The sequence below is a fragment of the Ahaetulla prasina genome, chromosome 4 (assembly GCF_028640845.1).
Source record: "Ahaetulla prasina isolate Xishuangbanna chromosome 4, ASM2864084v1, whole genome shotgun sequence".
Lineage (NCBI taxonomy): Eukaryota > Metazoa > Chordata > Lepidosauria > Squamata > Colubridae > Ahaetulla > Ahaetulla prasina.
This window is the reverse complement of record NC_080542.1, coordinates 11,169,670-11,192,909: the sequence shown is the minus strand read 5'-3', so window position 1 is coordinate 11,192,909 and position 23,240 is coordinate 11,169,670. Positions and strand designations below refer to the sequence as shown.

Below are 23,240 nucleotides of genomic sequence, written 5' to 3'. Positions count from 1 at the left end.
AAAGCAAATGGGAAAACTTTTAATAGGAAGCGGAGAAAGCGTACATCCCAGCTGAATATTAAAATTGGGTATGGCGACCTGGAAGTTCCCCCCAAATTTAATGAGTCCAAGGGAGGGAAATTTTCAACGGTGGGGAGAAAAGTCACTGCTGACATAAAGCCAGATTGGAGGAGAGGAAATAAATACCTTTTCTTCTAGATGAAAGACCGGTCAACCCTGATGGGGAAATTTTTGGAAAGGGACAAGGTAGCCCCCAGCCACAGATTAGATTCAGGTTAGCCCCAAATTCATATAAAAAGGGGGGAAAGGAAAACTGGACTGGAAAATCCTTGCCTCCCCCAATTCTATTTGAATAAGAAAAAAAACAAAAAAAAAAAGGCACCATCCTCCGTTCGTTCCCAGCCTCAGTGGGCCAGCCAGGATTTCAAGCAAACTTAGCAACAACCCGATCGATCCCCAGAGCCTTGCGGTCCCGGGCGGAGGGGTGATCCACCCGGAATAACTGCTGGTTGTTTAGAGCCAATCCTGATCCCATTTCCCTGGAAGGGGAGAAGAAAAGGGATTTATTTTCCATGTAAACATTGAAAACAAAGTCGCCTTGACTACCCTAAGCTTATACACTACACCAGGGATGTCAAACTGGGTTTCTTTGAGAGTCAGATCAGCATGTTAGTTCACCGTGGGCCATTGGAGGGACGATGGGGCAGGGAACGGAAGACATGACGGACACTTCCTGCAGCACTTTGCCGGCCACAAACGGGCTGCATGGACGTCCTGTGAGGCCTCCGCATCAGTGGTGAAATTCAGCTGGTTCTATCCAGCTCAGGCGAACCTATAGCGGCGGCTAGGGGAGGCTCTGCCCACCCGTGATGAGGTCACGACGTCACTTTTTTTGCGACATTTTATGCCTCTGCGTGTGTGCAGAAGGCTTTGCACATGTGCAGACTGCGCGTGCATATTGGCGAACCGGTAAGGAAAGGAAGTGAATTTCACCCCTGTTCCGCGTGGCCCGTTTTCGGCTTCCCCAGCCTCCAGCAGCACTTTGCCAGCCAAAAACAGGCCGCATGGAGGCCCCCGTGTAAGGCAACGTCTGATTAATTGTTCTAACTGTCAGGAAATTTTTCCTTAGTTCTAGGTTGCTTCTCTCCTTGATTAATTATAATAAGGCGGCTCTTTCCCATGACAGAATTCCTGGCTACGGGTTTGACCGAGACCCAGAGGGGCTTCAGTCCAGCTCACCTCATTGGAAATGTCAAGTTCACCCTGCTGGATCTTTCTGTAGATGGCTTTAGCTGTGTTGAGAAAGGCCTGGGAACAGCAAACGGAAAGAAAAAGAAAATCAATGTAAAATCTGGTAGAATAGACTCCTATTCATCTCACATCAGGAAGAGATATTTGAAACTTAAGAAAGAAGACCACAAGGTATTCTACATCCTCCAGCTGTTGTGGCCCGCCGGCAGCCAGCAGAGTCAGACATTGAGGAGGTTGGGGAAGAACTTGGGCAAGTCCTGGGGGCTGGGGAAAGCTCAGACGAGGGCTCTGGATCAGAGGCAGAGAGGGAGGTAGACAACAGCGAGGCAGAGGAACAGCTGGAGCCCGTTCCAGCCACCAGACAAGAACAACTCAGAAAGCAGGGTTAATGCCGGAGTAAAGCCACACCTTGGAGGTGATTGGCCCCTCCCATAGGAAACAAAAGAGGAGTGAACAGGGAGTGGGCTTTTGCAGGAAATAATTCATTTGTTCCGTGACTCTGAGAGACTGTGCCAAGTTTGGCCTTGTACTGTGTTTGGAAACAAGTTATGCAGCAGCTTGCCAAACAAGATAAGGTGTGTTGAGAAATATTCCTTTGAAAAACTGTTTGGACAAACCTCATGGACTGTGAATGAACGTCATTCACTGCCGTGTAAATAAAAGAAGTTCTGCCGGGACCAATTCCTGCCTCCTGTATGTTAAGGGAGCCTAGGTCAGAACTGTTGTAGTCCGCCAGAAGCCTGCGGATCTGGCAGCAGAGTTGGACAGTGAGGTAGCTTGGGAGGACAATGGGCCTGCCCTGGAGTCAGGAGAAGGCCCAGAAGAGGGTTCTGCATCAGAGGCAGAGATGGAGCCAGGGCCATCTGGGAGCGATGCGCGGACTCCGGAGCCTCCAGAGGTGGACAGCAGAGAGGCAGAGGAACAGGAGTCTGTTCCTAGTGCACGCATGAGAAGAGCTGCCAGAAGGCAAGAGCAGCTGAAGAAAAAAGGACAACTCAGCAGTAAGGCCAGAAGATGACTGGCCCCTCCCATAAGGCTTAAAAGAGCAGCAACGAGCCATTGGGTTCTTTGTAGGAGAGCAACGTTGATTCCATTGTTTCTTGAATTTTGCGGGGTTTCTGCCAAGAAAAGCCTTTGGCAGGTTGCTAAAGACGACAAAGGTTGGTGATAAGGCTGAAGGACTGTTTACGAAGAATTTGTTTTGGATGAATTCATTCTCAGCTGTTTTAATAAAATAAGTTTGTTGAGGACTGAATTGTGTTTAGTAATCACTATTTGGGCCTGGGTCATAACAAGAACGCCACCATCTGGCTGAAAGGTTCAGAAGAAGTTATGCCAGGATTTCCAACCGCAGTTTCCAACATTTTTTTTTTAATCCTCACCTCTTCCACGTTGGCTGCTGTCTTTGCTGATGTCTCCATAAAAACCATGCCATGTTCCCGGGCGAAAGCCTCCCCTTCTTCTTTCTGCACAACCCGCCGGTGCTCCATGTCACTACAGGAAAAGAGGCAAACATGACGGTCAAGAAAGAATAAGAGCAGAAAAGCCTCACAGAAAAACACGATCATCATCTTCGTTTAACAACCCCATAATCCCTTGTGGGGTGGAGTCTGGGCAACTGAACTGTTCTGACCTAGGGTTCCTGAGAAAGTAAAAAGCACATGATTAGTCCCAAAAACCCTCTTTTTATTTCAACAGCTGTGAATTCTGTTCATTCACAGCCCGTAATGAGTCACGAAGAGTTTGTAAAGAGTCCGACAGAAGTCTGCCACAGTCCTTGAGGATAAGGCTGATAAGCACCCACTTTTATCTCACTTGACATGCTGCCAAAGACCTAATTGGCAGTTAGCTTTGCAAGGCCACACAGAGCAGAGAGTCAAAAATGGAGCTTCAGAATTTAAAGACAAGAGGTCGAACGACTAGCCTTGTGGTGCAACCAAAACAATCTGGAACTGAACACACTCAAAACCGTAGAAATGGTGGTAGACTTTAGGAAAAACCCTTCCATACTTCCACCTCTCACAATACTTGACAACACAGTATCAACAGTAGAAACCTTCAAATTTCTGGGTTCTATCATATCGCAAGATCTCAAATGGACAGCTAACATCAAAAACATCATTAAAAAAGGACAACAAAGAATGTTCTTTCTGCACCAACTCAGTAAGCTCAAACTGCCCAAGGAGCTGCTGATCCAATTCTACAGAGGAATTATTGAGTCTGTCATTTGCACCTCTATAACTGTCTGGTTCGGTTCTGCAACCCAACAAGAAAAACACAGACTTCAGAGGATAATTAGAACTGCAGAAAAAATAATTGCTACCAACTTGCCTTCCATTGAGGACCTGTATACTGCACGAATCAAGAAGAGGGCCGTGAAAATATTTGCAGATCCCTCGCATCCTGGACATAAACTGTTTCAACTCCTACCCTCAAAACGACGCTATAGAGCACTGCACACCAGAACAACTAGACACAAGAACAGTTTTTTCCCGAAGGCCATCACTCTGCTAAACAAATAATTCCCTCAACACTGTCAGACTATTTACTGAATCTGCACTACTATTAATCGTTTCATAGTTCCCATCACCAATCTCTTTCCACTTATGACTGTATGACTATAACTTGTTGCTGGCAATCCTTATGATTTATATTGATATATTGATCATCAATTGTGTTGTAAATGTTGTACCTTGATGAACGTATCTTTTCTTTTATGTACATTGAGAGTACATGCACCAAGACAAATTCCTTGTGTGTCCAATCACACTTGGCCAATAAAATTCTATTCTATTCTATTCTATTCTAAACCGACCAGTATGAACAAAGTTGCTTCCTGCAAAGGCTCATGTGCCTTTGCTCCTCCTTTATGTCTTATGGGAGGAGCCAATCATCTCCAAGCCTTACTCCCAAGTTGCCCCTTTTGTCTTAACTGTTCTTGCCTTCTGGCAGCTCTGTACATGCGTGCACTGGGAACAGGCTCCCCCTGTTCCTCTGCCTCACTGATGTCCGGCTCCAGAGTCCGTGCATCGCTCCCAGATGGCCCTGGCCCCCTCTCTGCCTCCGATGCAGAGCCCTCGACTTACCATCACAATTGATCCCAAAATTTCAATTGCAAAAAATGCAGGGCAGGTTATCTCAGCTTGCAGAGCTTGGATTCATTGAAGGAGATTACCAAAAATGTAAAAACTGGAGAACATATAGAACATATGCTACATAACTAAGCTCAATTCCATGCTGAATAAGCTACATTATTAATATATCTCAAATAGAAAACTATCTCTAGATAGATTTTTTACTCCAAAAAGCATTTTATTAAAATAAATTTGATAAAAAAACCAATTTAAATTAAAAAGGTCCAATTTAAATTTTAAAAAATCCAATTTAATTTTTTTTTTTAAATCCAATTTTATTTTGATATATATATATATTTAAATCATCGATTTTTATCCACCCTGCTTGCAGCCAGGTAAAAATAACCTTTGGTCATAGGAACTGCAAGGCTGTCAGACATGCATTGATTCCTAGGCCTTCGCAGTGGTGGGATTCAGCCAGTTCGCATATATTTGGGAGAACTGGCTGTTAACTTTCTAAGCAGTTCGAAGAACCGGCTGTTGGAAGAAATCTTATTTTTTCCCACTTTACAGGGGAAAAGGAAGGCAGGAAGGAAACATTCTGGTGGTGTTTTCTAACCTAATCTTTATTGCCCTGCTTACAGAAACTGCCTCTCTGGTTAACCCTTATTACAATGTAACAGCTAAGGCGAAGCGCCCAGCAATGTGAGTAACGTTGAGTTGGCCACGCCCACGCAGTCACATGACCACTGAGCCACGCCTACCCAGCTGGTCATTAGGGCTGAGAACCGGTTGTTAAATTATTTTTAACTGAGCCTTCGGCAGGTGGGTGGGTGGGCAGGAAAGAAAAACCAGAGCGACAAAGCCACCCTTACCTTTTATTGCCAATCAACATGATGACCATGTGGGGACTGGAATGCTGCCGAGCGTCTTCTAACCAGGCATACAAATGGTTGAAAGTCTCCCGCCTGCGCAGGGTGAAGAAAAAAACAAAACAAAACCCAAAAGTCAAGTTGAAGGTGAAAACGATCAAAGCTGAGAAGGTTAGCTTCCTGGAGAAACATCCTCTCCAACCCACTGGGGGAACACAGGGGATTGGAGAGGAGTATCACTTCCATTGTCACTTGACATCTCGGTCCCTGAGGGGAAAAAACTCTCAGATAAAAGGCGCGAGACCCCAGGTCTACTCAAACTCTTCCTTGTTCCCTTACTTCCCACTTTTCAAAGCAATATCGAACAGAAGAGAAAGAAGAGAAGAGAAGAGAAGAGAAGAGAAGAGAAGAGAAGAGAAGAGAAGAGAATTTTTTAATTGGCCAAGTATGATTGAACACACATGGAATTTGTCTTTGGTGCATAGGCTCTCAGTGTACATGAAAAGATACATTCATTAAAAATCATAAGGTACAACCCTTAATGATAGTCATAAGGTACAAGTAAGCTGTTGTGGTCCGCCAGCAGCCTGCGGAGCTGGCAACGGAGTCAGATAGCGATCAGGCTGAGGAAGAACATGGGCCAATCCTGGAGGCTGGGGAAGGCATGGATGAGGGCTCTGCGTCGGAGGCAGAGGTGGGGCCAAGGCCATTGGGGAGTGATATGCGGACTCCAGAGCCTACAGTGGCTGTCAGTACTGAGGCAGAGGAACAGGAGGATCCTGTTCCTAGTGCACGCATGAGAAGAGCTGCCAGAAGGCAAGAGCAGCTCAAGCAAAGAGGACGACTTGGGAGTAGGGCCAAGAGATGATTGCCCCCTCCCATAAGGCTTAAAAAGACCAGCAATGGCGTTTGGGCTCTTTGCCGGAAAACAACATTGATAGTTTTGTCTTGTTGCATTTGTTTCGTATCAGTGTCTTCTGAACTTTTGCCAAGAAAGGCCTTTGGCAGTTTGCCTAATTGGACCAAGATTGGTGATAGGACTCAGAAATTGTGTTGGGATGAATTTGCTTTAATTTAGTTGGACTACACTGAGAATGAGTTAATTCTCAGCTGTTCTAATAAGTTTGTTTGTTTTTACACTGACTGAGTTTCCTACTTGGGCCTGGGTCACAACATAGCAATCAAATCGTACTAGGAAACAATCAATATAAATCGTAAGATACAGCAACAAGTTACAATCATACAGTCGTAAGTGGAAGGAAATTGGTGATAGGAACGATGAGAAGATTATTAGTATTAGTAATGCAGACTTAGTGAATAGTTTGATTGTTGAGGAAATTATTTGTTTAGCACAGTGATGGCATTTGGGGAAAAACTGTTCTTGTGTCTAGTTGTTCTGGTGTGCAGTGCTCTGTAGCATTGTTTTGAGGGTACGAGTTGAAACAATTTATGTCCAGCTTTGCTGGCTGAGGAACTCTGGGAGTTGAAGTCCACAAGTCTTAAAGTTGCCAAGGTTGGGGACCCCTGGCCTAGAACTAAGGAGAAATTTCCTAATGGTGAAAGCAATTAACCAATGGAACGGTTTGCCTTCAGAAGTTGTGGGTGCTCCATCGTTGGAGGCTCTCAAAGAGACTGGACAATCATTTCTCTCAAATGATATAGGGCTGTGGTGGCGAACCTATGGCACGCGGGCTGGAAGTGGCACGCAGAGTCATCTCTCCGGGCACGCGAGCCGTCGCCTGTTGCTCCTCCGGTTTCCGGCGTGTGCATGCACACCTGCTACATGATCTTCTGGTTTCTGACGCATGCGTGCATACCGGCCAGCTGGTCTTCGAGTGCACATGCGTGCCAGAAACCGGAAGACCAGGTGGCCGGTGCGCATATCTGTGCTAGAAACTGGAAAAGCAGCTGCCCGGCCCACACATGAGTACCGGGTGGCTGCACTTCCATTTTCTGGCATGCCTGTGCATGTGTGCACTCCCGTTTCGGCAGTCAGTGTCGAAAAGGTTTGCCAACACTGGTATAGGGTCTCCCGCTCGAGCAAAGGGTTGGACTATAAGACCTCCAAGAAAGCCTTCCAACTTTGTTATTCTATGTTCTAAGCTGATAACTTGTTGGACAACCATGCCACCCCCTTGTAGAGTTCTGGTGGAATCTTCTAAGGCTGTTGTAGTCCACCAGAAGCCTGCAGAGCTGGCAGCAGAGTCAGACAGTGAAGAGGCTTGGGAGGACAATGGGCCAGTCCTGGAGTCAGGGGAAGGCCCGGATGAGGGCTCTGCGTCGGAGGCAGAGATAGGGCCCGGGTCATCTGGGAGCGATGCGTGGACTCCAGAGCCTCCAGAGGCAGACAGCAGAGAGACAGAGGAACAGGAGGAGCCTGTTCCTAGTGCATGCAGGAGAAGAGCTGCCAGAAGGCAAGAGCAGTTGAAGCAAAAAGGGCGACTCAGGAGTAAGGCCAAAAGATGATTGGCCCGTCCCATAAGGCTTAAAAGAGCAGCAACGAGCTGTTGGGTTCTTTGTGGGAAAACAACGTTGTTTCCAGTGCTTCTTGTCAGTGTCTTTTGAACTTTGTGGGGGTTTTGCCAAGAAAAGCCTTTGGCAGGTTGCCAAAGACGATAAAGATTGGTGATAAGGCCGAAGGACTGTTTACGAAGAATTTGTTTTGGACAAAGCTGAGAATGAATGAATTCTCATCTGTTTTAATAAAATAAGTTTGTCCAGGAATGAATTGTGTTTGGTAATCACTACTTGGGCCTCGGTCACAACAAAGGCTTGGATACCAGTAGCACACAGAATCTACTTCTGGCTGCTTTCAAGACAAGCAGAGTAGATGAGACAGCTTTCCATTTATCAGTTTTTCCCTATTTGGACTGCTCTCTGGATGTGCTGGTCTCCCCCTCGCAAGATTCCCAGGTATTGTTCTGGAAACCTGGATCTCAACTCCTTGGGAGAGCACCTGATCAGAAGAGAGGAAACACCTGGACGGAGGAGAAACCTTTGCCTTCTCTCCCTATCTGTTTCTACCGTTCCAAAAATATCATGGTGGAGAGGAACATCTGGCATAAGAATTACGGTAGTTCACTCGCTCTAACAGAAGGTAGTGTGAGAAAGATGCAGGAAAGAGTAGAAAAGAATGGTATGGGAGTGGAGAAGAGAATAGGAATAGAATAATACAACAGAATAGAATAAAATAGAAAATATGGAATGGAATGGAGTAATAGAACAGAACGGAATAGAATAGAAAATATGGAATGGAGAATAGAATAAATAGAATTAAAATTAGAATAGAATAGAATAGAATAGAATAGAATGAATAGAATAGAATAGAATAGAATAGAATAGAATAGAATAGAATAGAATAGAATAGAACAGAACAGAACAGAACAGAATAATAGAACAGAACAGAATAGAAAAAATGGAATGAAATGGAATAGAGAATAGGATAGGATAGGATAGGGTAGGGTAGGGTGGGGTAGGGTAGGGTAGGGTAGGGTAGAATTGGAATGGAATGGAATGGATGGAATGGGAATAGGAATAGAATACTAAAATAGAATTATAGAATAGAAAATATGGAATGGATGGAATGGAATAGAATAATAGAACAGAACAGAATAGAAAATATGGAATGGAAAATTAATAGAATAGAATAGAATAGAATAGAATAGAACAGAACAGAACAGAACAGAACAGAACAGAACAGAATAATAGAACAGGACAGAATAGAAAACATGGAATGAAATGGAATAGAGAATAGGATAGGATAGAATTGGAATGGAATGGAATGGAATGGGAATCGGAATAGGAATAGAATACTAGAATAGAATTATAGAATAGAAAATATGGAATGGATGGAATGGAATAGAATAATAGAACAGAACAGAATAGAAAATATGGAATGGAAAATTAGAATAGAATAGAACAGAACAGAACAGAACAGAATAATAGAACAGAACAGAATAGAAAAAATGGAATGAAATGGAATAGAGAATAGGATAGGATAGGATAGGATAGGATAGGATAGGATAGGATAGGAATAGAAATAGGAATAGGAATAGAATAATAGAATAGAATAGAATAGAATAGAAAATATGGAATGGATAGAATGGAATAGAATAATAGAGCAGAACAGAACAGAATAGAATAGAAAATATGGAATGGAAATTAGAATAGAATAGAATAGAATAGAATAGAATAGAATAGAATAGAATAGAATAGAATAGGAGAGGAGAGGAGAGGAGAGGAGAGGAGAGGAGCTTTATTTAGCCAAGTATGATTAGATACGCAAGGAATTTGTCACCGGAGCAGAAGCTTTCAGTATACATGCAAAGCAACCTAATAAAAAAGTACAAGTCATGGTACCCAGAAGAAGGGCCTTCTCTGTGGTGGCTCCCTTTCTTTTGGAACATCATCCCTGGGGAGATCAGACCGGCCCCCAATTTGACAGTCTTTCGCAAGGCCCTGGTTTTGCCAACAACCCTGGGGAACCCAGAGTGGGACGGAGCCCATCAAGGGGCCTTTTAGATTGCTGCTTGTCACCAAGGAGCGGGGAATTATTGTTTTTATTCTTTGTATACTGGGATTTTTACCTTTTGCAAGCCACTTAACGAGTCCTTGAAATTGAATGGGAAGCCATGCAAATTGTCTAACGCAGGGGTCTCCAACCTTGGTCCCTTTAAGACTTTGGACTTCAACTCCCAGAGTCCCTCAGCCAGCAAAGCTGGCTGAGGAACTCTGGGAATTGAAGTCCACAAGTCCTAAAGAGACCAAGGTTGGAGACCCCTGGTCTAAAGAAAGAAAGAAAGAGGCCTATTTAGGGCATGTTAATTTCACCCATCTCTCTATCCCAGGGGTGTTAAACTCGATTTCATTGAGGGCTGCATCAGGGTTGTGTTTGACCTTGGAGGGTCAGGGTGGGGGTGGTTGTGGCATGGGGGTGGCCGTGACACGGGACTTGTGTCCAGGGCACGGGTGGTAGCCAAGTGCTAAGGCAGGACTTCCCTGAGACCCTCCCTCATTATAATCTCCTTCCTTCCTTCCTTCCTTCCTTCCTTCCTTCCTTCCTTCCTTCCTTCCTTCCTTCCTTCCTTCTTTTTTCCCCTTCCCTTTGTTGTGGCCCACCAGTGGCCAGTGGATCGAGCAGCAGATTCAGACAGTGAGGAGATTGGGGAGGAACATGGGCCAGTCCTAGAGTCTGGGGAAGGCTCTGATGAGGGCTCTGCATCAGAGGCAGAGATGGGGTCAGGGCCTTATGTCAGTTATCAGCTGCCTTCGGAGTCAGACATCAGTGAGGCAGACAAACAGCTGGAGCCTGTTCCCAGTGTGCGCAGAAGAAGGGAACAGCCAAAGAACAAGGGTCAACTTGGGAGTAAGGCCACAGGTGGACAATGAATGAGCCCTCCCAGAGGGAATAAAAGAGGAGTGAAAGGGGAGGGGAGTTTGCAGGAGACAATTAGTTCATTCCTGCATTCTTGCCAAGTATTGCGGAGTCTGAAAGATATCGGCCTGGCCGCTCTCCAAGCCTGATAAAAGTTGGTAATTGGGAACTATCTTGAAAGACTGTGGGAGAGGAAAAACTTCGCTGTAAATTAAATAAAAGGGATTTATTGGGACAAAGACTCGGCTTCGTGCTGCTGGGGAAAGCCTAGGTCAGAACACCCTCTTCATTCTCCTTTCTTCTTCCTTCCCCTCTTTCTTTTTTTTTTTTCTTCCTTGCTTGCTCAATCTGAATAATTCTGGCAGTTTAACGGGATGAACGGTCCTTCGAAACCGAAACGTCGGGAACCGCCGGGCTAAACAATGAAACCTGATCCACTTCTAGGTTGTGCGTTGTAGGTTGGGCCTCACCTGGTGATGTCATAGACCAAGAGCGCCCCGGCTGTTCCTCGGTAATACGAGCGGGTGATCGAACGGAAGGATTCCTGGCCAGCCTTTGGAGCAAAAGAGAAACACCCAAAATTACGCATCGGGCCTAATGCACGAGCCACAACTGCACCCCAGTTGTGGAGGTGGTATGGTAACTGAGAGCAACTGCGCCTTGCTCCTTCCGGGCAATCCGGCCCCGCTGATCTCTTTCCCACACACCCTACCATTCCCACACAAAAGGATTCCTCACCGTATCCCAAATCTGCAGTTTGATCTTTTTGTTTTCAATGGTAATCATCCGTGCCCCGAATTCGACACCTGGTGGGGAAATGAAAGAGGAAGAGATTCGACGGGGAACCAGGCTCAGTGGGCTGAGCTCCCACTTGCCCCCCGTTTCTTGGCATGATCCCCAGACTTGGATGAGGAAGGCAAGAATGGGGGGGGGAGGGGAAATCTAGAGAAAGGCGGGAAGGAACAGAATGTGGAAGAGTTTGTGAAGTTAAAAGTCCAACAAGCAGAAGTGCAAGAACAAAAAAAGGAATAACCACAGAGTCCCAGACACCGGGTGTTGGAAAATCTAGATTTAAATACACCTCGAAAGTGAGGAAGAGGCTACTTTTTTAAAGTTAAGACTAGGGGTGAGCTTCAATAATTTTAGCAAGGGGTTTTCTGCCCAGTTGCTGGGTGGGCCTAGTTGGCCTCCTGTACCATGGTGCGGGGGGCGGGGGAATTTTACCCTCCTCAGGCTCCGGGAGCCTACCCTTCTTCGAGCCTCCGGGAGGGCAAAAACAGCCTCCCCAGGCTCCGGAGGCCCTCTGGAAGCTGGAAACAGGCCTGTTTCCGCCCTTCCTGAACTTCCGGTAGGCCCGTTTTTTGCCCTCCTTGAGTCTCTGCGCGCACCATGCACTTACCTGTATCCAAAACAGGCCGCCTGGGGATTCTTGGGAGGGGTAGGGTGAGGTGGGTGGGGCCAGCCAGGAGTGGGATTTGAACTGCACGGAATGTTAGCTAGAGGTTCTCCCGAGCCCCTGCGAACCCCCAGCAGCCCACCCCTGGTTAAGACTCATTAGCTATTGCGTTGGGGAAACAGAAGGTAAGGGAAAAGAAATGATGCTTTAGCACAGGGGTCTCCAACCTTGGTCCCTTTAAGACTTGTGGACTTCAACTCCCAGACTTCCTCAGCTAGCTTTGCTAGCTGAGGGACTCTGGGAGTTGAAGTCCACAAGTCTTAAAGGGACCAAGGTTGGAGACCTCTGCTTTAGCACAATGATGGCGAACCTTTTCAGCACCGAGCGTCTGGCCTGCAACCCAGAAGAGGAGCTGCCCAGGGCGCAGGCGCCCACCCGAAAATGAACTTCCGGTTTCAGCTACTGAACTTCCGGTTTCAGCTACTGAACTTCCGGTTTCAGCCAGCTACTCTTCCCGGTTTCTGGCACGCGTGCGCATGCGACAATCCTCTGGCCGGCGCACATGCTCACGCAGGAAAACGGAAGACCAGCTCTTCTAGTTTCTGGCACTGCTGCATGCAAAAATGGGCAGCTGATCGTCGTGTGTGCATGCGCGCCAGAAATCCGGAAGAGGAATGGCCGACAGCACACATACCAGGCGACATGGTTCCGCATGTTACTTTGGGCACGCGTGCCGTAGGCTCGCCATCACGGCTTTAGCATCTTGAATCAGCTGCTTTGAAATCACACCTTATCCCCTTAAACCTAACGCTGTTCACTCATTCAACCTACTGTTTCTCTTTCAACCGTGTTCTTGATTTTGGCTTCTTTCTTTACTATCACCTTTTCCCGTACAAGAAATTCCCCGCTGGTTTAGGGAATTCTGAAAGTTCAAATCCACCTATCTTAAAAGTTGCCGAGTTTGAAAAACAATTTTTCACAAACATCTCAGCGACAACCGTCTTGAACGGCACGTTCAACTCACAAATTATTACAAATTGTTCCCATTTACCTCCCCCACCCACCCCGATTACCGTATGCCCAAATGATCCCGTTGGGAGTAATTACGCCCTGTTTAAGAACCACTGCTACTCTATTAATCCAGCAATCGATAAGCAACCCGTGTGTAGAATACATTGGACATGCTGATGTTGTGAATTGATTTTGAATGTGGGATCAGCAGGCGCTATAATCCTTGCTTACAACAATCAGTTCTTATCTATTCTATCCTGGTTTCATTAAAAAAAACCTGATCTATCTTAGAGATTGTATGCATGTATGTATATGAGCTTGTCGATCGAAAGGTCGGCAGTTCAGCGGTTCGAATCCCTAGTGCCATGTACCGGGGTGAGCTCCCGTTACTTGTCCCAGCTTCTGCCAACCTAGTAGTTCGAAAGCATGTAAAAAATGCAAATAGAAAAATAGGGACCACCTTTGGTGGGAAGCTAACAGCATTTTGTGTGCCTTTGGCGTTGAGTCATGCTGGCCACATGACTATGGAGACGTCTTTGGACAGCGCTGGCTCTTCAGCTTTGAAACGGAGATGAGCACTGCGCCCTTGAGTCGGGAACGACTAGCACATATGTGCAAGGGGGAACCTTTATCTCTATGTATGTATATACTGTATTTTTCAGACAATAAGATGCACCTGACTATAAGGCACACCTAAATCTAGAAGAGGAACATTTAGAAGAGGAAAAGCCTTGAAAATGGGCTGAAAAAAGCCTTGGAAACGGGCCGAAAAAAGCCGAAAAAATGAGACGAAAAAAGGCTCAAAAATGGGATGAAAAAAATCTCAAAAACGGGCCAAAAAAGGCCTCAAAAACAGGCTGAAAAAAGGCCCAAAAATGGGGCGTGCGGAGCCCAAAAAACAGCTGGCGGGTGGGCGGGGCTTCGGCAATTTCGGTCAAAAGACACACAAGCATTTTCACCCACTTTTCGGAGACAAAACAGTGTCTCTTCTGTTAGTAATAATTGAAATTAATTATCAGAGGGATGACGTAGAAATGAATGACTTTAAAGTGAATTGTAATAATGTATTTGAATGCAGTACTTGGATAAATTGGGGGGGGGGAGAATTGGAAAAGAGGGACGGAAATGGGTTATATATGTAAAAGGGTATGAAATATATTAAAAAAGGAATAGAAAATTGGGTTTTTATATGTAAGTAAATTGTAGTATTGTATTATTTAGTTAATCTGAAAAATACGGTATGTATATGTGAGGCAGTATGATGTAGTGGCTAAAGCAGTATTTTTCAACTTTGGTAACTTTCTGGTTAACTTCAGCTCCCAGAATTCTACAGCCAGCAATGCTAGCCTAGGAATTCTGGGAGTTGAAGCCCATACAACTTAAAAGCTGCAAAGGTTGAGAAACACTGGCTTAAAGTACCAAGCTAGAAACTGGGAGACCATGAGTTCTAGTCTCGCTCTTGTCACATCCTTGGGCCGGTCACTTTCTCTCAGCCCTAGGAAGGAGGCAAGGCCAAGGCGCTTTTGAAATCTTGCCAAGCAAACTGGAGGGATTCATCCAGGCAGTCACCAGGAATCGAGACTGATACGAAGGCACAAAAATATGTATTTATTCACTTTTTGTAATACTTCCAAGAAAATGACGTGGATTTCTAGATCGGAAATTACGAGACTGCAGCAGATTTTACCTATCTGCTTGGCTATGGTTTATGACTGGCTTATGTTCTGATTAATGTTATTAGGATCACAGGACCATTAAGGGATTTACTTATTTCTATATATTTATAGGCTGCCTGATCTGGGCAGCTAGATGCGTTATTGATTTGGATAGCATAGTTGGCTGTGTATGTGCTTTAATCCTCTTTGGGACACATAGTGAGGTATATATTCTTTAAAACAACTTGCCTCCAGAAGTTGTGAACGCTCCAACACTGGAAGTTTCTAAGAAGAGATTGGACAATCATTTGTCTGAAAGGGTATAGGGATTTCTGCCTAAGCAGACGGTTGGACTAGAAGACCTCCAAGGTCCCTTCCAGCATTATTCTATTCTATTCTATCCTATCCTATCCTATCCTATCCTATCCTATTCTATTCTATTCTATTCTATTCTATTCACTCGTTTTTCTATGTGTTTCACTTTTCTTCTTTATACTGTAACTGCTATTCTAATTGTAAATCCTTCATAAAAGTTATTGCATTAAATTCTTAATTAAATTATCTTTCCATTGATATATAATTTTATGGTACTACTCCAAAAAAAGTGGTGTTATTAGCTAATTTTAGAAAATACACTTTTCCAAAAGGTTTCCACAATTTTGGCCACTACTCATTCATTCATTCATTCATTCATTCATTCATTCATTCATTCATTCATTCATTCATTCATTCATTCTATCTATCTATCTATCTATCTATCTATCTATCAATAGATAATTTATCAATCTATCATCTCTATCTATCTATCTATCTATTGGTATCTATCATCTCTATCTATCTATCTATCTATTGGTATCTATCATCTCTATATCTATCTATCTATTGGTATCTATCATCTCTATATCTATCTATCTATCTATCTATCGGTATCTATCATCTCTATCTATCTACCTATCTCTCTCTCTCTCTCTCTCTCCCTCCCTATCTATCTATCATATCTATCTATCTATCTATTGGTATCTATCATCTCTATCTATCTATCTATATCATCTCTATCTATCTATCTATCTATCTATCTATCTATCTATCTATCTATCTATCTATCTATCTATTTATCTATCGGTATCTATCATCTCTATCTATCTATCTATCTATCTATCTATCGTATCTATCATATCTATCTATCTATCTATCTATCTATCTATCTATCTATCTATCTATCTATTGGTATCTATCATCTCTATCTATCTATCTATCTATCTATCTATCTATCTATCTATTATCTCTATCTATCATCTCTATCTATCTATCTATCTATCTATCTATCTATCTATCTATCTATCTATCTATCTATCTATCTATCTATCTATCTATCTATCTAAAGTATCCATCCATCCATCCATCTTTCCCCCCCCCCCTTCCATTCAATTGTGTCCAATTTTCAAAAACAGTCTGGGCAAGTCCTTGCAATTTTTCTCGGCAATTCCCCCCCCCCAAAAGTGGTTTGCCATTGCCATCTTCTTGCTAAGGCTGAGAGAAAGTGACTGCCCCAATATCATCCAGCTGGCTCTGTGCCAACGTTGGAACTAGAACTCTCTTTCTAGTCACCTCCTGGCGAAATGGGCGCCAAACAAATTTGATCAATTCTCCCGTTTTCTAGCCTGGGGCCATAACCACCACACCGAGCTGACTATCCTTATTGTACACACAGAGTATCTATGTTGTAAATATCCCATCTCCTGTATGTTCTCAGCCTGTTGGAACATGGAACCATTGTCTATGAGTTTTTTAACCCCACTGTGTTTACTGTTGGTACTGTAATAATAACAAACAGTGACTTGTCTATCCATAGGGCATCTAGCGAAGCAAAATTCCAACAATTATGGTTCACCAAGACTCTTAGAGCCATCCGGCTTTGATTCTCACCGATTGTCAAGTCATGAACAGCTACAAACCGTTTATCTGTGAACTGTAGCAAGAGGCATGATTTCCCGACACCTTAAAAAAAACCAGATCAAATATTATTGTAAACTCCTACGCTAAAAAAAGAGAGAGAGAGAGATTTGTCTAACACAGGCACTCTATGGAACAATTTACTGATGCATTTATCGATGCAAACTCTACCTGTTTATCTTTATCATCCCTCGGTGTTTAATAAACCCCATTTCCCTGAGATATTGGGAGTGGATCCTAAATTATACAATAATCAGAAGTGTATTAGAACAGGGGTCTCCAACCTTGGTCCCTTTAAGACTTGTGGACTTCAACTCCCAGAGTCCCTCAGCCAGCAAAGGCTCAACAGACTAAGACAGTCTGTTATTAACAGCAGCTGCTTGCAATTACTGCAGGTTCAAGTCCCACCAGGCCCAAGGTTGACTCAGCCTTCCATCCTTTATAAGGTAGGTAAAATGAGGATCCAGATTGTTGGGGGCAATAAGTTGACTTTGTATATAATATACAAATGGATGAAGACTATTGCTTAACATAGTGTAAGCCGCCCTGAGTCTTCGGAGAAGGGCGGAATATAAATACAAATAAATAAAAAAAAAGTCCACAAGTCTTAAAGGGACCAAGGTTGGAGACCCCTGTATTAGAAAGCTCTCCATTTACCAAATGCAGACTCTGAAATTCTATTTTTTTGCTGTCTTTCTGCATATTAGATATTTGGACTCTTTTGCGGTAAAGCCTTCTAAACAATCTTCTGTTTTGAAGTAAGTCATAAAGAATCCCTCTTTGAGGGAGGTAAGCAGTCCGTAATTGTGAAAAATAGATAAGATAGATAGATAGGTAGGTAGGTAGGTAGGTAGGTAGGTAGGTAGGTAGGTAGGTAGGTAGGTAGATAGATAGATAGATAGATAGATAGATAGATAGATAGATAGATAGATAGATAGATAGATAGGATAGATACCGTATTTTTTGGACTATAAGATGCACTTTTTTTTCTTCCAAAAGGGGGTGAAAATGTCTGTGTGTCTTATAGACCGAATATTACTGAAGCCCCATCCACCCGCCAGCCATTTTTTGGCCTCAGTACACCCTGTTTTCGGGCCTTTTTTCAACCTTTTTCAGGCCTTGTTTTGGCCCATTTATGAGGCTTTTTTTGGCCTGTTTTTGAGGCTTTTTTTTTTTTGGCCCATTTTGGGGACTTTTGGGGGACCATTTTGGGCCTTTTTTGGCCTCTTTTTGAGCTTTTTTTTGGCCTTTTTTCAGCCTGTTTTTTTCAGGGAAAAAAGCCTCGAAAATGGGCCCCATAAGCCTCAAGAATGGGCCAAAAAAGCCCAAAAAATTCACCGCAAAACGCCTCAAAAATGGGCCCAAAAAAGCCTCGAAAATGGGCTGAGAAAAGTCCCCAAAATGGGACAAAAAATGCCCCGGAAACAGGCTGAAAAAAAGACTGGAAAAGGGCTGAAAAAAAGGCCCGAAAAAAGGGAGGCCAAGAACTTATTGTTGTTGTTTTCCTCTTTTAAATTTAGGTGTGTCTTATAGTCGGTTGAGTCTTATAGTCCAAAAAATACGGTAGGTAGGTAGGTAGGTAGGTAGGTAGATAGATGACAACAAACTGGCGTTTCTACAAATGCAAGTTAAATTAGCAATAGAAAAAAAGCAACTCTGAACAACCCAATTTGCTTAGAATACAGGTAGTCCTCGACTTACAGCAGTTCACTTCGTGACCGTTCAACGTTACAACAGCCCTGAAAAAAAGTGACTTGAGGACCATTTTTGAGTTACGACATTTCAAGCATCCCCCCCTCCCGGGATCATGTGATCCAAATTCAGATGCTTGGCAACTTGTTCACCACTTATGACCGTGGCTACGTCCCAAAGTCATGCAATTCCCCTTTTGCGACCTTCGGACAAGCGAAGTCAGCGGGGAAGCCAGATTCAATTAACAACCGGGGCGACTGACTTGTCAACGGCAACGATTCACTTAACAACTACGGCGAGAAAGCTCGTAAACTCGGGCGAATATCTCACTTAACAAGAGAAACTTGGGGCTCCGTTGGGGTCGTAAGTCGAGGACTACCTGTACTTCCTTTAGAGAGGGAAATGGCTTTCAGGAGTCTTCATCTTGCTTTCCATCCCGTAATATACTCTGGATGAAAGATACGGAGAAGTGTTTTTCAAATTTGGGGATTTTTAAGATGGTTGGACTTCAATTCCACGCTTTTTAAAGCTTCCAAATTTGAGAAGCCCCTTAACCTAACAACAGAGTTGGAAGGGACTTTGGAGGCCTTCTAGTCCAACCCCCTGCCCAGGCAGGAAACCCTACACCATTTCAGACAAATGGTTATCCAACATTTTCTTAAAAACTTCCAGTGTTGGAGCATTCACAACTTCTGGAGGCAATTTGTTCCACTGATTGATCGTTCTAACTGTCAGGAAATTTCTCCTTATTCTAAGTTGCTTCTCTCCTTGATTAGTTTCCACCCATTGCTTCTTGTTCTACCCTCAGGTGCTTTGGAGAATAGTTTGACTCCCTCTTCTTTGTGGCAACCCCTGAGATATTGGAAGACTGCTATCATGTCTCCCTTGGTTCTTCTTTTCATCAAATTGGACACACCCAGTTCCTGCAACCGTTTTTCATATGTTTTAGCCTCCCGTCCCCTAATCATCTTCGTTGCTCATCTCTGCACTCTTTCTAGAGTCTCAACATCTTTATTATTATTATTATTATTATTATTATTATTATTATTATTATTATTATTATTATTATTATTATTATTATTATTATATTTGTATACTGCCCATCTCCCGAAGGACTCAGGGCGGTTCAGTCAAAAAAAAAACAAAAAAACAGAAAACATATAATACATAAAAAACAGCTAAAAGAATAGATAAATTCAATTGATGCTCTAACTTTTAAATACAAATTTAAAACCTCATTTAAACCCCTTTTTTAAAAATCCCAATTTAAAACTACATTCAAGCTAGTCCTGCTCTTCGAAACAGCAACGTCTTCAGCTTGCGGCGGAAGGACTTGAGATCGGGGAGTTGAAGCCCCAGAGGGGTTATATTATATTATATTATATTATATTTATATTGTGGCGACCTTGCCACCCTTGTTAAATGAATTACTGCAGTTCTTAAATGAGTAACACGGTTGCTAAGTGAATCCAGCCCCTCCGTTGACTTCCCTTGTCAGGTCGCAAAAGGTGAAGCTGCGACCGAGGGGACATCGTAACTATATGCCAGTTTATTTTATTATATATGATTCTCTCTTTTTATGACTTTTATTGTTTGTATATGATGTTTTTATAATCTTGTAAGCCGCCTTGAGTCGCCATGTGCGAACAGGCAGCAATATAGAATAGAGCAGGGGTAGTCAACCTTTTTATACCTACTGCCCACTTTTGTATCTCCGTTAGCAGTAAAATTTTCTAACCGCCCACTGGTTTGGGGGAAGATGTGTGAGCTATTTTGTGATGAGGCTCTTTTGTTTGCAGTCACACTATAGCGCCGTTTAGTTTCACTTACGTAATGTGAACTAAACTTATGTGCGAGCGATACAAATAGTATATTTTCAGAAATTTAAATTGTCATGGGGAATTTTATGAAAACCTAATGAAAATGTTTTTAAATAATGCTATGAATTTTTTTTAAAAAAGTCAATTGAATTAAAAAAAAGGAAAGTGCTTCAGTATCGGACAAAACCCCTACCGCCCACCATGGAAGCTGGAACGTCCACTAGTGGGCAGTAAGGACGAAGTTGACTACCACTGGAATAGAGTAACAGAGTTGGAAGGGACCTTGGAGGTCTTCTAGTCCAACCCCCTGCTTAGATAGGAAATCCTACACCACTTCAGACAAATGGTTATCCAACCTAAATAAAATAAATGAATGAATGGCTACATTTTGATCACGTGACCATGGGCATGGTTGTAAGTGTGAAAGTGTGAAAAATGGTCATAAGTCACATTTTCCAGAGCTGCTGTAACTTCAAGCCATCACTAAATGAATGGTTGTAAGTTGAGGACTATCTGAAATGGGAGAAGCTGGGCTTTCAAAGAACTGAACTACATACAGAAGAAGGCACACACAAAAAAACCAAGGAAAAGGACCGATTGAAAGAGAGGGAGAAAAAGAAACGGTAGTAAGAGAGACTAGAAGTACAAAAAGGCAGATCAAGTAGAGAATGGGAGAAACAATTAAGCTTTTTCCGGTAAACATCAATGGATTAAATATTCCAAAAAAGAGAACACAAATATTTAATAAAGTAAGGAAATTGGAAGCTGAAGTGATATGTCTCCAAGAGGTAACATATACAAAAAGGATATAGAAGATTATTTGAGAATAGGAAATTAGGAACATTACACACAACTTTAGCAGATTAAAAAGACTGGAGATATTGCCATTTATGTCAAGGATAAAATAAAAACAAACTTAAGATATGCAGATGATGAAGGTAGAATTTTGATGCTGGAACTGGAGATAGAACAAAAACAAATGTTACTCATAGTAATCTATGCCCCTAATACAAACAAACAGCAATTCTTTAAAGAGGTATGTAAGAGGATATTGGATATGAAGTATGAAAGGATTTGTATGAATGGAGATTTCGATTCTGTAGCAGATGCTCAGAAAGACTATAAAAGTAGTAAAAAACAAAAACAAAAACAAGAAAAATGTATTACCAAGAGCTTTCTTTGGTATAGTATCTGAGTTTAACCTGCGAGATATATGGAGACACATAGACCACATAAACCTGGAACTAAGGAGAAATTTCCTGATAGTGAGAACAATTAATCAGTGGAACCATTTGCCTCCAGAAGTTGTGGGTGCTCCATCATTGGAGGTTTTTAAGAACAGATTGGATAATCATTTGCCTGAAATGATATAGGGTTTCCTTCCCGAGTGGGGGCTTGGACTAGAAGACCTCCAAGGTCCCTTCCAATTCATCTGTTCTGTTCGTTCTGTAGGAACGCATGTAAAGGAGACATCTCAATCCCCCACCTTCCTAACACGTCTTGATATTTACCGAGAAACAAGTATTTCTAAATTGTGTTTGAAAAAGCTGCAAGAAGCTAGACAAGTCAATTGTCTACGGAGATTCTGAATCATCCAAGTCAGGGTTCACCAACCTTTCGGACCTCAGGGACCACTAATTTCATAATTTTAAATCCCACGGACCACTAATATGATCTGCCTAAGGACCGGCTGGGTGGGCGTGGCTAGGTGGGCATGTGACTGGGTGGGCGTGGCCACTTCGATGTCACTCACATCGAGGGACACCTCGCCAGCCTCTACTCGATCCTCCCCTCCCAGCCACTCCTCGCCTCCCCGCCCGGGCTCCTTAGGGCTCCAACAGGAAGCAGTTGTTGGAGCTAAGCAGCCACCATGAGAAAGAATTGGCAAAACAGCTCAGTTCAAATTGGATCTGATCGGGAAGGAGGCTCACCCGAAGTACCTCACTGAGGACTACGAGCATAGGCTTTCCAAGCAGAGGGAAGACCTGTGGGAGTGCAAGGTCAGGTACTGGTGCCTGGAGGCTCAGCAGTCTGAGATGGTCAGCCAGTTCCAGGCCATGATACAGTCCCACTGGAACAAGGCCCCCCGGCTGTTCGCCACCAGCGGCACTTCCCTCCAGCCTTCGCCCAAAGCCCAGCACCAGGAGGCCGAAGCAGACCCCAAGTCGGAATTTCTGTCCCCCTCCTCCAACCCACACAAAAAGACCCCGAAGGGGGAGACTCTCTGCAGCAACACACTTCATTGCACGTATCTGGCCCGGGGCCATAGTCTGAGGACCCCTGATTTAGTGCAATATAAAAAAGGCAAATAATTTTTCTGAGAACCACCAAAATTTTCTCACGGACCACCAGTGGTCCATGGACCACCAGTTGGTGACCGCTGGACTAGATTACCTCCAAGGTCCCTTCCAACTCACTATGCTGTGCTATACTACGCAAGAGAAGCACAATATGCATCTGTTAATTTATTTATATTTGTTCTGCATGAATATATATATATTCTAACCTCAGAATATATATATATATTCTGAGGTTTTCACGGGTGTTTGTATGTAGGTCTTTGGTTGTTCGGGTTTTCTCCCGTGTAAAATTGGAAGTGTTTTGGCGACGTTTCGACGAAGTCTCATTCGTCATCTTCAGGCTTCAGCTTCGTGCTTCTGGGAGCAAGAAGCACGAAGCTGAAGCCTGAAGATGACGTATGATATTTCATCGAAACGTCGCCAAGACACTTCCAATTTTACATATGTATATGTATGTATGTACATATATATACATATATATGTATATATACGTATACATATAAATACATACATACACCGTACTTTTTGGCATATAAGACACACTTTCCCCCCCTAAAAAGGTGAAAATTTGGGCATGTCTTACACATTGAATGTAGCCCCACCCATCCACCAGCCCCCACCCTTTGGCCTCTCCCTCCCAGCAATTTGCCTCTTTGCAGCAAACAGCCAGTTTCAGTTTCAGCTTCACAAGCAGCTGATTTGTCAGTTGGATCGGCTTCCCAACCATCAGCTGTTTCAGGCTGCAGGGATTGCCATTGCCTATTGCCGCCTCCACGTGCCCCATTTTCGGCCTCCGCTGTTTGCTACAAGGAATCAAATTGCTGGGAGGCAGACGCAGAATT

At 43.5% G+C, this 23,240-nt stretch overlaps 1 protein-coding gene across 4 annotated transcripts in view; it reads right to left on the bottom strand.

Moving 5' to 3' along the window:
- RAB2B (RAB2B, member RAS oncogene family) overlaps positions 1-23,240 on the bottom strand; it is a 28,340-nt gene continuing 5,100 nt past the window's right edge. The window contains exons 2-9 of one of the 4 annotated variants that reach the window (XM_058181450.1): positions 21,015-21,056; positions 16,560-16,631; positions 11,310-11,377; positions 11,042-11,124; positions 5,201-5,293; positions 2,634-2,745; positions 1,240-1,308; positions 1-539 (exon numbers count right to left, since the gene is read on the bottom strand). In XM_058181450.1, coding sequence (XP_058037433.1) covers positions 435-539; positions 1,240-1,308; positions 2,634-2,745; positions 5,201-5,293; positions 11,042-11,124; positions 11,310-11,377; positions 16,560-16,631; positions 21,015-21,056 — 644 coding nt within the window. In that variant the 3' untranslated portion in view covers positions 1-434. The remainder of the gene's footprint in view (positions 540-1,239; positions 1,309-2,633; positions 2,746-5,200; positions 5,294-11,041; positions 11,125-11,309; positions 11,378-16,559; positions 16,632-21,014; positions 21,057-23,240) is intronic. The other 3 variants (XM_058181452.1, XM_058181451.1, XM_058181454.1) reach the window with 3 other exon arrangements.